The 13,389-nt window shown below is 37.6% G+C and overlaps 1 protein-coding gene across 1 annotated transcript; it reads right to left on the minus strand.

Moving 5' to 3' along the window:
* Positions 1-958: 958 nt before the first annotated feature.
* Positions 959-11,897, minus strand: prrg1 (proline rich Gla (G-carboxyglutamic acid) 1). The gene is made up of 4 exons (XM_066706361.1): positions 11,841-11,897; positions 7,858-7,909; positions 6,511-6,671; positions 959-4,394 (listed from the first exon to the last, which is right to left on the minus strand). Exons 1-4 carry the CDS (start codon positions 11,895-11,897, stop codon positions 3,873-3,875), a joined length of 792 nt encoding a protein of 263 aa, XP_066562458.1. The 3' UTR covers positions 959-3,872.
* Between the last annotated feature and the right edge of the window lie 1,492 nt (positions 11,898-13,389).

Below are 13,389 nucleotides of genomic sequence, written 5' to 3' on the forward strand. Positions count from 1 at the left end.
GAGAAAGAAAGTGACAGCAGTCTGGCCAGTTCTTGGTGGAGAACTCCAGAGAGGGAAATCAATTCTAAAAGAGCTGGGAAGGCAACTTTATTAATTCACTTCAAATTGTGAAGAAATGTTCTTCTTTTAGGTCAGCTTTATGTGCTTTTTTTTGTCTCCTCTCTGATTTTTCACATACAAATGTAGCTGACCCTGTGACATGGAGGGCTTTGACACGGCTCATTGCACAACAATGTAACTGGATCAATGGTTGCTGTCAAGTGGTGATTAACATTATATGAGGATGCATGTTCTGTCTCTTGCATAAGGCCACCATTATAATCCAGAGTGTATCAAAATCAAAATAGCCTGTCGTCTCTAATGAGCCCATTTAATTTTTTGCCTTTGGAGGAAGGGTGTCTTGAGTCTAATGTGGATTTGGGTAATAGTCTCCACGTGCACACTATACAAGAGCAATGGACAACCTGTATTGGAGGTCCTACTTCTCTCATCTCTTTCCTTATCTTGCATCAGTTTACAGTTCAAGAGCGTTATCTCTGTGAGCCAAGTGTTTGTGTTACCAAGATTTATAGCATTAGTCAAGTAATTTGTCTGCTAACAATTTGTTTCATTGTTCCTCTGAATGTTTTTCTCCAACCAAAAGCCCACACTGAATTAATTCACTGACATTTTAAGAAATTCTTGCCCAAAGGGATGTTTTTTGCATGTCGTCTCATTCCCCCCCAACTGAGATGTATGCAATACCACTTGAGGACTCGTTCACCCTGCATCTCGGACCCCTCTGGATTGCTGGAGAATAGAAGCATAGATACCAAAAATAACTATGAATGAAGTAAAAAAAATAACTTAAATGATATCGTGTTAGGAGATTGGAATATTAGCGATTATTACAAATAGATATATATCCACCACAGATCCTTCATAACTTCACAATAAAAACAGACCAAAAGAAATGGAATAGAATAAAAACATGTTTTTATTATTACAAATAGATTTTAACACTGCACTTTTATTCTGAAAATGGCTTTGTGCTTAGTTACTTTATTCTTCTACATACAGTTACAAACCAATTTTATTTTATGAAATAAGGCACTTCACATACATTTTGTTAAGGAATAAAATGCAGTTAATACATACTGTTGCTGGGTTTTACACATCAAAGGGGTAAACACTAGCCACCCAGTCAGCATTATATTACACTAACAAGCCTTGTTTGAAAATAAAGTTCTCAAATTGAATCACACTTAATTATTTTTCTGTTGGTTTGTCTCAGATTTCCTTTTAAAAAGAAAAAAGAAAAGTCAAGCTGGGCCAATCAACCATGCAGACAAATCTAACATAATACACAGTGATGACTACTGACTTTGCAATTTGCTTGCAATCATTTTGGAATCAAAGGTAAAATACCTTTTAATCAAACTGAGGTATTGAGCATGAACAAGGATTAAATCTGTACAAAACCAATACCAATTACTGAACACAATTACGTCAATTGTACCACAAAAATGTGGGAGGTCAGTTACATTGAGCCACCTTGGTCACATTACAGATGCATATGTCTGCTACAATGATCCACTTAACAAGAGAACAAAATACATGAAATACATGTCATTGTGATTCACTTCTTCGTAATCTTATTTTCAAAAGGATAGTCACATTATTCAGAATGTGGGAATATGGCGTTGATTAACATCTTTATGAGCAGCTTGAAACACAAGCTACTTATAAACAAACATTGGCAAAGAATGTGGATCACAGAAGTATAATTATCTGCGCTGTTTAGTGCTATTAAATATTTAACAGTTGGACATTCAAGCCACACAATTGGTCACAAACCAATAAAATACTTCACACCAATTGTTAATGTGTAAAAAGCAAACTTTGATTTAGATATAAATATAAATTGGTGATAATCAATACCCAGTGATTTAATTTCTGTTTAGTTTTTTAAAGCAGCAACTGTTGATGTTAAATCAATGTTTCACTATAATATACATTTCTTTTTACCAACTACAATAATAATGAGCATAAAGACCATTCATTAGCAAATGCAAACAAAGACCAGTAATCAAAACTGGCCGAGGTACACCTGGGACAGGGATTACATCCTACACCTGTAAAGCGAGGGGACATCAGTTCAAAGTTTTCATATCCTTAATTCAAAACAATGTAATCTGGTGATTATATAAGTATTGTTCACTGTACTATAATTAGTTATAAATGTTCAGAGTAAGCAGAATACTGATTCGGTCTAGGCTGTAAAGACTTTGTTTGATTGCACAGAAGTAAGACTGTGACAGGAACTTCCCTAAGTTTCCTGCTGCACATATGCCCCACTCTCTCATTCACACTTTTTTTTTTTTAAAGTAAAACCATTAAGGCTTCATTCATGACAATAAATACTAGTAATATATTCAATGAGAAAAAAACTAAAACAACAGCAAACAAATACACAAAAAAACCTCCTTAATTGTGAAATGCAGTGCCTTCAAAAATAAACATTACATTTGAACTTAATCACCTAAAATAACAATTCAACCATGTATGTATGACTGTTCCTTTTAATCACCATGACTACATACCTCTTCCTTTAATTAGAACATATTGCTATGCTGTTTCTACTGTCACCTGAGATGTAAAGATGAGCTGGAAGTAAGGCCTGAGCGCATATTCACTTCCAACATCCGCAGTGCTTTACAATTTATATCAAACTTTGAAAATAACTCAATATGTGTGTAGGCCATGCTTAGCTTTTCTCTGAAATTCCTTTTGTCTGAAATCTCCATTTCATTGTGAAACCAGAGTACTGGTAGAAACCAGGAAGTTCTTTCTGAAATATAATTTTTCACAAATTCCAGGGGTGAAAGGATTACAAAAAGTAAAAAAGCTTGTATTTAAGTATGAACTGTACATAAAGCTAAATATACCTATGCTTAAATGCATCTTGATATGTTTGTTGTGCACTGTAGAACATGGCATCACTATCGATTTGTATTCTTTAAATTACTGAGCCTTTTCAGTCTCTGACCTATACTTCCAATATAATGCTGTGAAACTTCAACTTCAATGTTCAGATAAATATACTGATGAGTCATGAAATACCCATAGGATGTAGATAATGTGCTTGTAAAAATCATAGCAATAATAATATCACAGCAATAGCGTTGCTTTTTAAGAGCAGAAGAGATCACCAGTCCCTGTTGTTGAAACTAAATATTTTTTTTAAATTGACTTTTTAGAGGTTTAGGAATTCTGTGCTATATATACATGTATATGTGTGTATAGTTTATAGTATATTTATAATCTATACACACAAACGAAAAAACAAAAGGTTAAAAAGTAAAGGTCATATGAAGATATGTTTCTTATGCTAAACTATAATAAAGCCATACAAAGTTCACTCCTTTCAACATTTAGGTTTTGTTAAAGTACAAGACATGGGGAAAATGTTTTGTTTGTAGTCTTGTACAAAATCACATTTCTATTATTAATTACGTACAAATGTGCCATAATTAAATTGTACACCCATCACATCCAGGCTTAATAACCACCACAAAAAGGGTCAGGTAACCAGATTGTGTGCCGACAGTGAAGGCAATTTTACACAGCACACAGTGCATGCAGCCCTCTGACCAGGTCACCACTTCAGCCTGCCGCTAAATTTAAACCTTGTTCACTAATGAGGTAAAAAAGCAGCTCAGGATTAAAGTATTTGAAACCTGTTCGTCTCTGCACCAGGAAGCAGAAACAGACAACACACATCTGAGCTTGTTAATCAGAGCAAAATATTAAACCAAAACGCAACAAAAAGTCAAAATCTGCTCCAAATTCTGCTTTGTAGGGAAGTTAGGAAAATCAAATCCGACTCCGTGTTACTTTACATGACCTATGATGACACCGGGGCCCGAACAGGCTGTCATGATCTCGTCATACTGGGGGGGCGGGTCTGTGTGAATGTCTCCAGCCTCGATCCTCACATCCGTGTGTCCCATGGCTTCTTCATACGAGGGAGGAGGGTCCCCATTGGACAGCCTGCCCGGGGTCAAGTCTGAGCCCACGTAGGCCGAGAAGCCCCCCGTCACCCCACTGTTGGTGCTGAGGTCTGACTGGGGGGAGATGTCAGGGTGGTAGGAGCTGTGGCCTCGCTGGTCCATACCCACCAGGGACAGGTGCCTGTCCCGCCGGCCTGCCGCCTCCCGTCTCTGGCTGAAAGTGGACCCCCTCTGGAAGAGCTTGCGGGAGTGGCACCTCCAGAGAGCCACCAGCACGATGATAATGAGCAGCAGGCCGGCCAGCAGCGGCACAATCAGGTAGACCGAGTGGAACAGGCTGCCTCCCATCTCTATCCCGCTGCCAGAGTTACTCTCCCTGACATACTCCTCCCAAAACCTCTTCTGTGGTAAAAAAACAAAAAACATCACGTTAAAATACATATATTCAAAATGCAAAATGTGAAGATTCCTTAACTGTCTGAGGAAGACAACCTTCACCGATCGAGTCAAGACTGAAACTATAAATGATCTTCACGCAGAGTTCAATACTTGGTCTGACAAAGCCCATCAAGCTGACTACAGACCTAAGCTTTTTCAATGCAATTCACTGTGCTAAATTCAGGTATCTATTCACTTTTGTCCTGCCATGGTGGCAACAGTAAAAGTAAAATCATCTTCTAGCAGTCACTGCCAGAAATCATTTGACACAGACTGATTATGCTTCAGAGCATCTGGGAATCTGGACTCCAACCACTAAATATACAAGTGACATTTGAATTGCTGAATTTCTTTTAATACATTATTCATTATTGTGAAAAATCTTGCATAAAGATATCTCTAACTTCAACACAAAGAAAGATTGTGATGTACATAGCATATTTTAAAAACTAAATCACAATATAATAAAAAAACAGACATATCACAAATGTGAAAAGTTTAAAATACAGAATATTTTCAGGTCGATTTTAGGACTACATTCTATTAGGGAGAAGCACACAACAGGATTCTATGTCACTTGAATGCGCACTGTCCTGAAAGACAGATGTTAGTTGACATTTTGTAAGCTTGCCTGCAACAAAAGTTAAAAATAGCTGGGTTAGAAGTAACTGAACCTGCAGAGGCAATATCCAACAATAGCATTTGTGCACACCATGAATCGAGCTTGGACTCCTGAACTACCCTCCCTGCCAGTATGTAGGAGAGATCCTGCTTATCCACATGTAGGTTTTGATAAGGGAGTATTCTGCAGGGCTGGTTAGGGCTTAATCTTAATTTCATAAAAAAGGTAAAGAGAAGGGCTGAGGCTTCTAGTGCCTGGTTTTATGATTAGAACAAGAGTGTTAGACACTTTGAAGTTCCAAAAACATATTGTTAACAACATCAGAAGAATATATTGAATTATTTTGGCTTGAAAAGATTTAGGAGCAAACCTAGAAGTATGCATTCTGCATGGGTGCAGTCGTGACTATTAGTGAGAACACAACTAACTAGTCTAAGAGCAACAGCTGTCACACCTGGAATGATAACTATAACCATTATTATAGTGGTATAAGGCTTGAGTCAGAATATTTCAAACAAATGACACTTCTTAAATAGTTTCATAAAAGCTTAAATAACTACACCAGTAAAATCTTTGAGTAATCAATTCAGGCACTACACTATTTGCTTGATTGATAGCCAAAAAGTCAGATGGGGGAGGGCTATCTTAAACACCCACAGCTCTGCTATTGGCTTCCATGGAAGTAGTGCTCTGAGAAAAAGAAACACGCTGAACTGCTGCCTTCTGAAACATTAATTTGTTCAACGAGTCCCCACTTACATGTATACAAACAGTCAACACTTTTCATGAGCTGGAAGATAAATATTACATGAAAAGAACATATTTTGTGTCCATGTCAAATAAGTGAGCTGGGTCTGTTTGTGTCTGCCCATGTTGTGAATGATAGTAGGTCCCTTGCTGCATTGTAGCTGGCAATTGGTAAATGAACAAAAAATGTGTTAATACATGTATATTTAATGAAAATGTTCAGAAATTCAGCTAAACATATGGTCAGCTTTTCTCTTACAATATAAATATGGCACTTAAGTAAGTGAAAAGGCACACCGCAGCTTTGCTGTAGTGAAGTATGGGCATGCTGCCTGCTGGATGTGAATGTAGTGGAAAAACAGACTCTTATAAGCTAAACACAATTATGGAAGTCTGTTGTTCAATTCTTCTGGTAACAGTGCTAGGAAGGACATGAATTGGCCAGCAGGCCAACACTACACCTCCCAGAAGCCATGGTATGGAAGCACATGACCAGCAAAACTCCCCCCATTGGCCAGTGCCGGAATAAAGGCAGGAAGCCAACACGCCTTTGTGTTAGCATTCATGATTATTGTTACAGTCAAGGCTTTAGTTTGACCACCTCCAAAGTATGCACAGGATTACATTTTGTATCATAGCAATTGGTTTTAATATGAATTCTGGCACAAATGGACTGGTGTGTGGCATCTCAGCCCAGGCTCGGGGACTCACCGTCTTCTCATCGTTCTCGAAGGCCTCTCTGGCCTCCTCATAGGTGCACGTCTCCTCCCGGCACTCCCTCTGGATGTCCCCTTGCTTCAACTCCTCCAGCAGACTGTTTGCTCTGGGAAACCTCTTCAGTAAGGAGTTGGCTTGGTTTGGGGAGAGGAACACTGCAAAAGAAAAAAATCCTCAGCAGATGTATACCTGTACACAAAACTTATATATATATAGCAATTGCTGTAAACAAAATAATCTGTGCTATTGATAGCATGATGTCCCTTTGAGTCCATCAAGTGGAGGCTGGAGTGCTCTGTGCAGCATCTGAAATGTTAAATGTTTTGTTTTTTTCTTCCCCCATTAATTTTGTTCTATTCCAAGAACTACATGGCTTTACTTGGTGGAAAACTGAAACTGAAACCATAAACGCCATTTAAAAAAGGAATTATACCCCAACACTACAGAGTACTGAGTTTCCAAAAGCAGATTGTATTATCTCCTAATTCCTTAATTGTGAGGTATCACTAACTGGCACTGCTAAAATTAGGACCGTCCTTTCACTGAATCTGTACACCACTCTTTACATAAACATTACATTTCACATTGGACAGCAGCACTGACACCGCCAAACCTACCACTTAAATCTGCAACTGGTAGTTAACACTAACAGTCAACAGATCTGTGGTTGTCACTACACTGCCTACTGACTAAGTGCAGCTTAGAGGAAAAAAGGAAAGAATATGTGTGGTTTTGAAATGAATTTGATGGTTGAAATAAATTTAATCTAATATTATGAGCAAAACACCAAGGATGAGTCACTTTCAAATAGGAGAATTCATAAATTAAAATACAGTGAATCAGTATAAAGACAAAGATGACAATAAATAAAACCATGGCTTCACTTATTTAAGCATTCATTTTGAAATCTCCCCCGACCACAAATTTACATACATTTTGCATACAAATAAAGAGACTTCTGACAGAGAATAGTGGGAACAAAACCGGCTTGTTCTTTAATTCTAAATATATGCATGACTTCGGAGACATAATAAAAGCAGCAATATGTACTGCACAATCTTGGGAATCTTTGAGCCAGATCAAGCTGGATTTATTCTAAAGTTTGTGGTTAAGGATTTGTGATGCTGGTTTCCCATCCCATTTCCTCTTGATTAGATACAGTTTTGAAGTAAATACATTATTAATGCTTTAGTTTAAATTAGAGGCCACTATAAAGCTGCTCTTCTATTCATCACCTACATAGCGTGGAAAATAAATTCTGCACTAAGATGTTATCAGTACTTTAAAGATGCCCTAACTGAGGAGTGTGGTATAAATTATTCACAGCTGAATATTACGTACCACTTCCCATGATTTGGTGCAGCACTGCACAGCAGAATGAAGAATTCACAACCTGCAACACACAGACAACACAAATTAGCTACCTTAATCCCTCTCAAATGATCATATTTAAAAAGCATTTGCCTACCACAGTTTGTGCAGGAAGATATTTTTAAAAAGTTTATTTTGACTTTACAACACTACAAAATAAATATATACAAAATATATGCAGCACAATTAAGAAATGTATAGAACTTACAGTACAAGAACTCCTTACTTTGTGATATTCAACTAGCTGAGAAGATAATTGTGTATTCTGCAAACATAATTTAAAAAAGTAGGAAAGTGAATTTGATTAAACAAATAAAAAGCAAGGACACAGTAACAGATATTTATATTTGTTTTTCTATTAGGCTTTTTTTTGTTTTCCCTTGGCAAACAACTCATTCAGGCACTTTTTCCTCATTTCTGCAAGATACACAAGCAGGAAATTGTTTTATTGGAATGTAAATAGATATGGTTAAAGAGACGGAGGGGTGAATGAGAGATTGTAAATGGTTTCAGTTCTCCCGGAAATTACATCTGATATAGGCTGCTCACTACACTACTCACTTTTAACATATTTTCTCAATACGTATGTGCTTTTAAACCAAAACAGTGAAGTATGCATTTCACTAAATTATAGGTTACTCCCATCCAGTCATTCTGCAGTGGGAGTAAAGAGTTGGGTAACTTTCCATGTAATAATGCCTCTAGCCTACATTTTACAAATTTAAGTGGTCAGATGTGCTTACTGGTGCCTCTGGTATCTTTGGTTGTGCTCAAGAGAAGTTTTCAAAATATTTTGTAAGTCTGTAAGTGCTTTGAAGAATGTGTGAATGCCATCTATAAAATCTTGTAGTTGCCCATTCATGTTAGTCACTATATACATACAGCTGTATTTAAAAAACAAAAAATAATTAATGTACTTTGGTGATCATGTGATCATTTTAAATATATATGCACACATTCATTACCATCACAGGCTATTCATTACTAAGCTTTTAGGATACATCTCTGAAAATGTAAAGCTATAGTTCTAGTAGCTTAAAGGCATCTATAACTGATTTTATATTTTAATCAAAAACTATACCATCTGGATGTGTAACAGATGCCATGCCCTGTTTGACATTTCCTAATCGGCAGTTTGCTATATATTAAATACACATGATACAGAATGGACAGGCTGTGGGTTAAGCATTCCTGCTCTCAGCAACACCTCTGACCACAATGGCTGCTGACTAATCTCTTTCTCCAGTCACAAAATGCCAGCCACTCTTCCTATGAACAATGACATCTTCAAGAAAAACACCTGACACCTCAGCCCTAACATGTAAAAAAGATGTCAATCACAACACTGGACTGTTCAACATCACCTAAAGGTGTACATGTTCAATTACAACTACAAAACTATCATAATTTGATGAGTCTCCAACCCCCTGAGTTTATACCTGGTGGAAGCACCTTTGGCAGCAATTACAGCTGCGAGTCTGTTGGGATGGGTCTCTACCAATAGCACATCTAGATTTGGCAATATTTGACCATTCTTCTTTACAAAACTGTTCAGGATCTGTCAAGTTCCATGGGGAGTGTTGATGGACAACAACCTTCAAAACTATGCTACAAATTCCGGTCGGGGCTCTGACTGGTCCGCAAGTGGTCATTTACCTTTTTGTTCCTTAGCCATTCGAATGTAGTTTTGGCTGTGTGCCTCAGCCCTATAATATGATACTGCCAGCACCACCATGTTGCAGAGTAGGGATGTGTTCTTTGGGTCTTGGATTTGTTCCAAACAGAACGCTTTGCATTTAGTTCAATTTTAGTTTCATCAGACCACATCTTCTTGCTACATGGCTGCAGAATCTATTGAGTGTTTTTTTGCAAACTTCAAACAGGATTCAAGGTGGGATTTCTTGAGCACCACAGGCCAGATTTGCGGAGTGCTTGGGATACGATTGTCACATGCACACTCTGACCAGTCTTGGACATAAAAGCCTATAGCTCTTGCAAAGTTGCCATTGGCCTCTTGGTTGCCTCTCTGATCAGTCTCCTTCTTGCTCTGTCAAATTGGTTCAGATCTAGGCAGGGTCTTGGTGTTGCCATACACCTTTCACTTCTTAATAATCATCTTAACTGTGCTCCACGAAATATGAATGACCTTTGATATTTCTTTATACCTATCCCCTAATTTGTGCCTTTCAACAGCTTTGTCCCAGAACTGTTGTTCTTCTTGTTCTTGTTCTTCTTCCAAAAGCACTTTAATGCTCATGGTTGAATCTTTATATTGAATGCATTTCCAAGCAGAGGGAACCTACAGGAACTGCAGAATTTATCCTGAAATCACGTGAATCACTTCAATTTAGCACAGGTGAAGGTCACCTAACTTGGTGTGTGATTTTGGACACAACTGATTAATTTAGGATTGGTATTACAAGGGGGGTGGACACTTATTCATGTGAGTTTTTATTTTCCAAAAAAAATCTACAACTTTATAGATTTTTTTTTCATAGGATGTGTTGATAAATTAATAAACAACACTGTTGCAGTGCATATTAATCTCAGGCTACAAGACAGCATAATGTGGAATTTTGTAAAGGGGTGTAGACTTTCTATATATTAATTTTCTCCTCCATATTATATTTGCAGATTATTGTTTATTTACACTCAAGCATTCCAAATGTATAATCATATTTCTTTTCATCGTATGCTTTAAGGTCTTTTTTTTGTTTAAATCTCCTGTAAAGGGCATCACAGGCCTTAGTCTGTTCATCTCACTTTCCTATCATGCAATTCAATACATTGGTGGCATGTACCAATCTAAACTCCTAAAAACAGAACACAATTTTACAGCAGCTACTACGGCTAAGCTAATGATTCAACAAAGACGTTCCCGTTCAATTAAACAGCCGCCTTTAGATATGTTGGTACGGGGGGAGGTGATACAGGCTAAATCACATATTCTACATTAGTTTTACACTACTGTTCCCATCACTACAAAAGTCAACTAAAAAGGACAGGTATTGTCACAGTAAGGACGAATCTCATGTGATCTCTAAATGATTCAGGAGGACAAGCAAAACATGGCTACACGTGATCAGTTATTTAACTTGTGTACACGTATGGGGTATGAACATTTGTATGTGGGCGGTAGAGAAGAGTGGTCGTGGGATATTACCCCGGGGTTTGAGGGTTTTAGGTAGTCGTGTAAATAAAGGAATTATTTTGATATAGGCTACTGGTTGTCTGGTTCACGCCCGTTGATCCGACCCCGGTATAGAGAGGATTGATACAGTGAATCTTTTTTATTATTCCAACATCTGGTGAATATGTAACTGCTATAGCCACAATAGAGCTTCTTGGTGGCCTCAGTCGCCAGATTTAGTCCAGATTGTAGTGGAGTGGACTGTCGCCTTTGACATGTAGAATAAGGACCGCTAAACGTGTAATTGTTTCCATTAATGAATTCTGACTGTGGCACTAGGGATATTTCACCCCCAGTCAGATGACCACTCGGATGGAGTGCGACTGTTTAATGACATCACTGCCAAGTTCAATAGAACAGCCGCGACTGAAACAACATCACAGAACGCCTTTGTTACGCCACCGCATTGTTCAGGTTTCACTTTACAGAACGCGTTTTCTACTTCCATTTCGCTTTGAATAGCTGCCGTTTCCACCACTTTTCTGGTAATATAATAATTATATTATCCGCCAGCTCGTTACCGTTAACGATGTTCACATGATGTTCTGCAATCACAACAAGCGGGCTCATCTGAGTGACAATGATCCATGATGATGAGCAAACAAATTGTCAATCGCCAGTATTATACCCCCCTCCCTCTCTGTTTCACACGCAAAAAGCCACTGGAAAATAAAACACTGACATTGTACATACAGTTAGCAATGTTGCTTTCCCTGCCAAAAAACAAAAACATAGTTGTATTCGACGCCGAAAGTTACTTTACCTTGTTCCGCTCTTCCCAATCTCCCCGTTTCCTCTCCGACGTATTAAATCCGCGCATGCGTACATCGTCTTCAGTGTGAGATTTTTTGATAAGGGACAGCAGCCAGCGTCTGTCATTCATTGATAATCTTTTTCTTGTTCTGAAGTCAATACAGGATAACACATGGTAATAAATTAGGGATGAGGGCTTTCTTAAACGGAATATAATTTAACTGTAGAAATTATTATTATTATTATTATTATTATTATTATTATTATTATTATTATTATTATTATTATTATTAACGTACATTTAATTACCACATAGTGATATCTGGTTTTACACTAAATATGTGTTTAAATGACCTTTTAATTACATTTCTTTTTTTTTATTACAGTTAATGGACTCATTATATCGTATCTATAATGTTGGGAGAAATACAAATACAAAGTGTAACAATATAACATGGTAGAAAAACGATATATATTATAGTGTATATTACAATGATGTGCTAATATCCCATTGCATTGTAACTGTATCTTGTTTGTTTTGAAAATATGAATCCCATTCATTCAATATCATTATGTGGTTACCATGACGAAAACAGACATCACAAGACACGATACCCGATCAGATCCTTCAGGTTATAGAAGGCCGTTAAGGCAGCAACACGGTATTTGTTCATATATATATATACATATACATATATATATACATACATACATACATATACATATATATATATATATACATACATACATACATATACATATATATACATATATACATACATATATATATATATATATATATATATATATATATATATATATATATATATATATACACTCACCTAAAGGATTATTAGGAACACCATACTAATACTGTGTTTGACCCCCTTTCGCCTTCAGAACTGCCTTAATTCTACGTGGCATTGATTCAACAAGGTGCTGAAAGCATTCTTTAGAAATGTTGGCCCATATTGATAGGATAGCATCTTGCAGTTGATGGAGATTTGTGGGATGCACATCCAGGGCACGAAGCTCCCGTTCCACCACATCCCAAAGATGCTCTATTGGGTTGAGATCTGGTGACTGTGGGGGCCAGTTTAGTACAGTGAACTCATTGTCATGTTCAAGAAACCAATTTGAAATGATTGGACCTTTGTGACATGGTGCATTATCCTGCTGGAAGTAGCCATCAGAGGATGGGTACATGGTGGTCATAAAGGGATGGACATGGTCAGAAACAATGCTCAGGTAGGCCGTGGCATTTAAACGATGCCCAATTGGCACTAAGGGGCCTAAAGTGTGCCAAGAAAACATCCCCCACACCATTACACCACCACCACCAGCCTGCACAGTGGTAACAAGGCATGATGGATCCATGTTCTCATTCTGTTTACGCCAAATTCTGACTCTACCATCTGAATGTCTCAACAGAAATCGAGACTCATCAGACCAGGCAACATTTTTCCAGTCTTCAACTGTCCAATTTTGGTGAGCTTGTGCAAATTGTAGCCTCTTTTTCCTATTTGTAGTGGAGATGAGTGGTACCCGGTGGGGTCTTC

This window comes from Amia ocellicauda, chromosome 6 (genome assembly GCF_036373705.1).
Source record: "Amia ocellicauda isolate fAmiCal2 chromosome 6, fAmiCal2.hap1, whole genome shotgun sequence".
Lineage (NCBI taxonomy): Eukaryota > Metazoa > Chordata > Actinopteri > Amiiformes > Amiidae > Amia > Amia ocellicauda.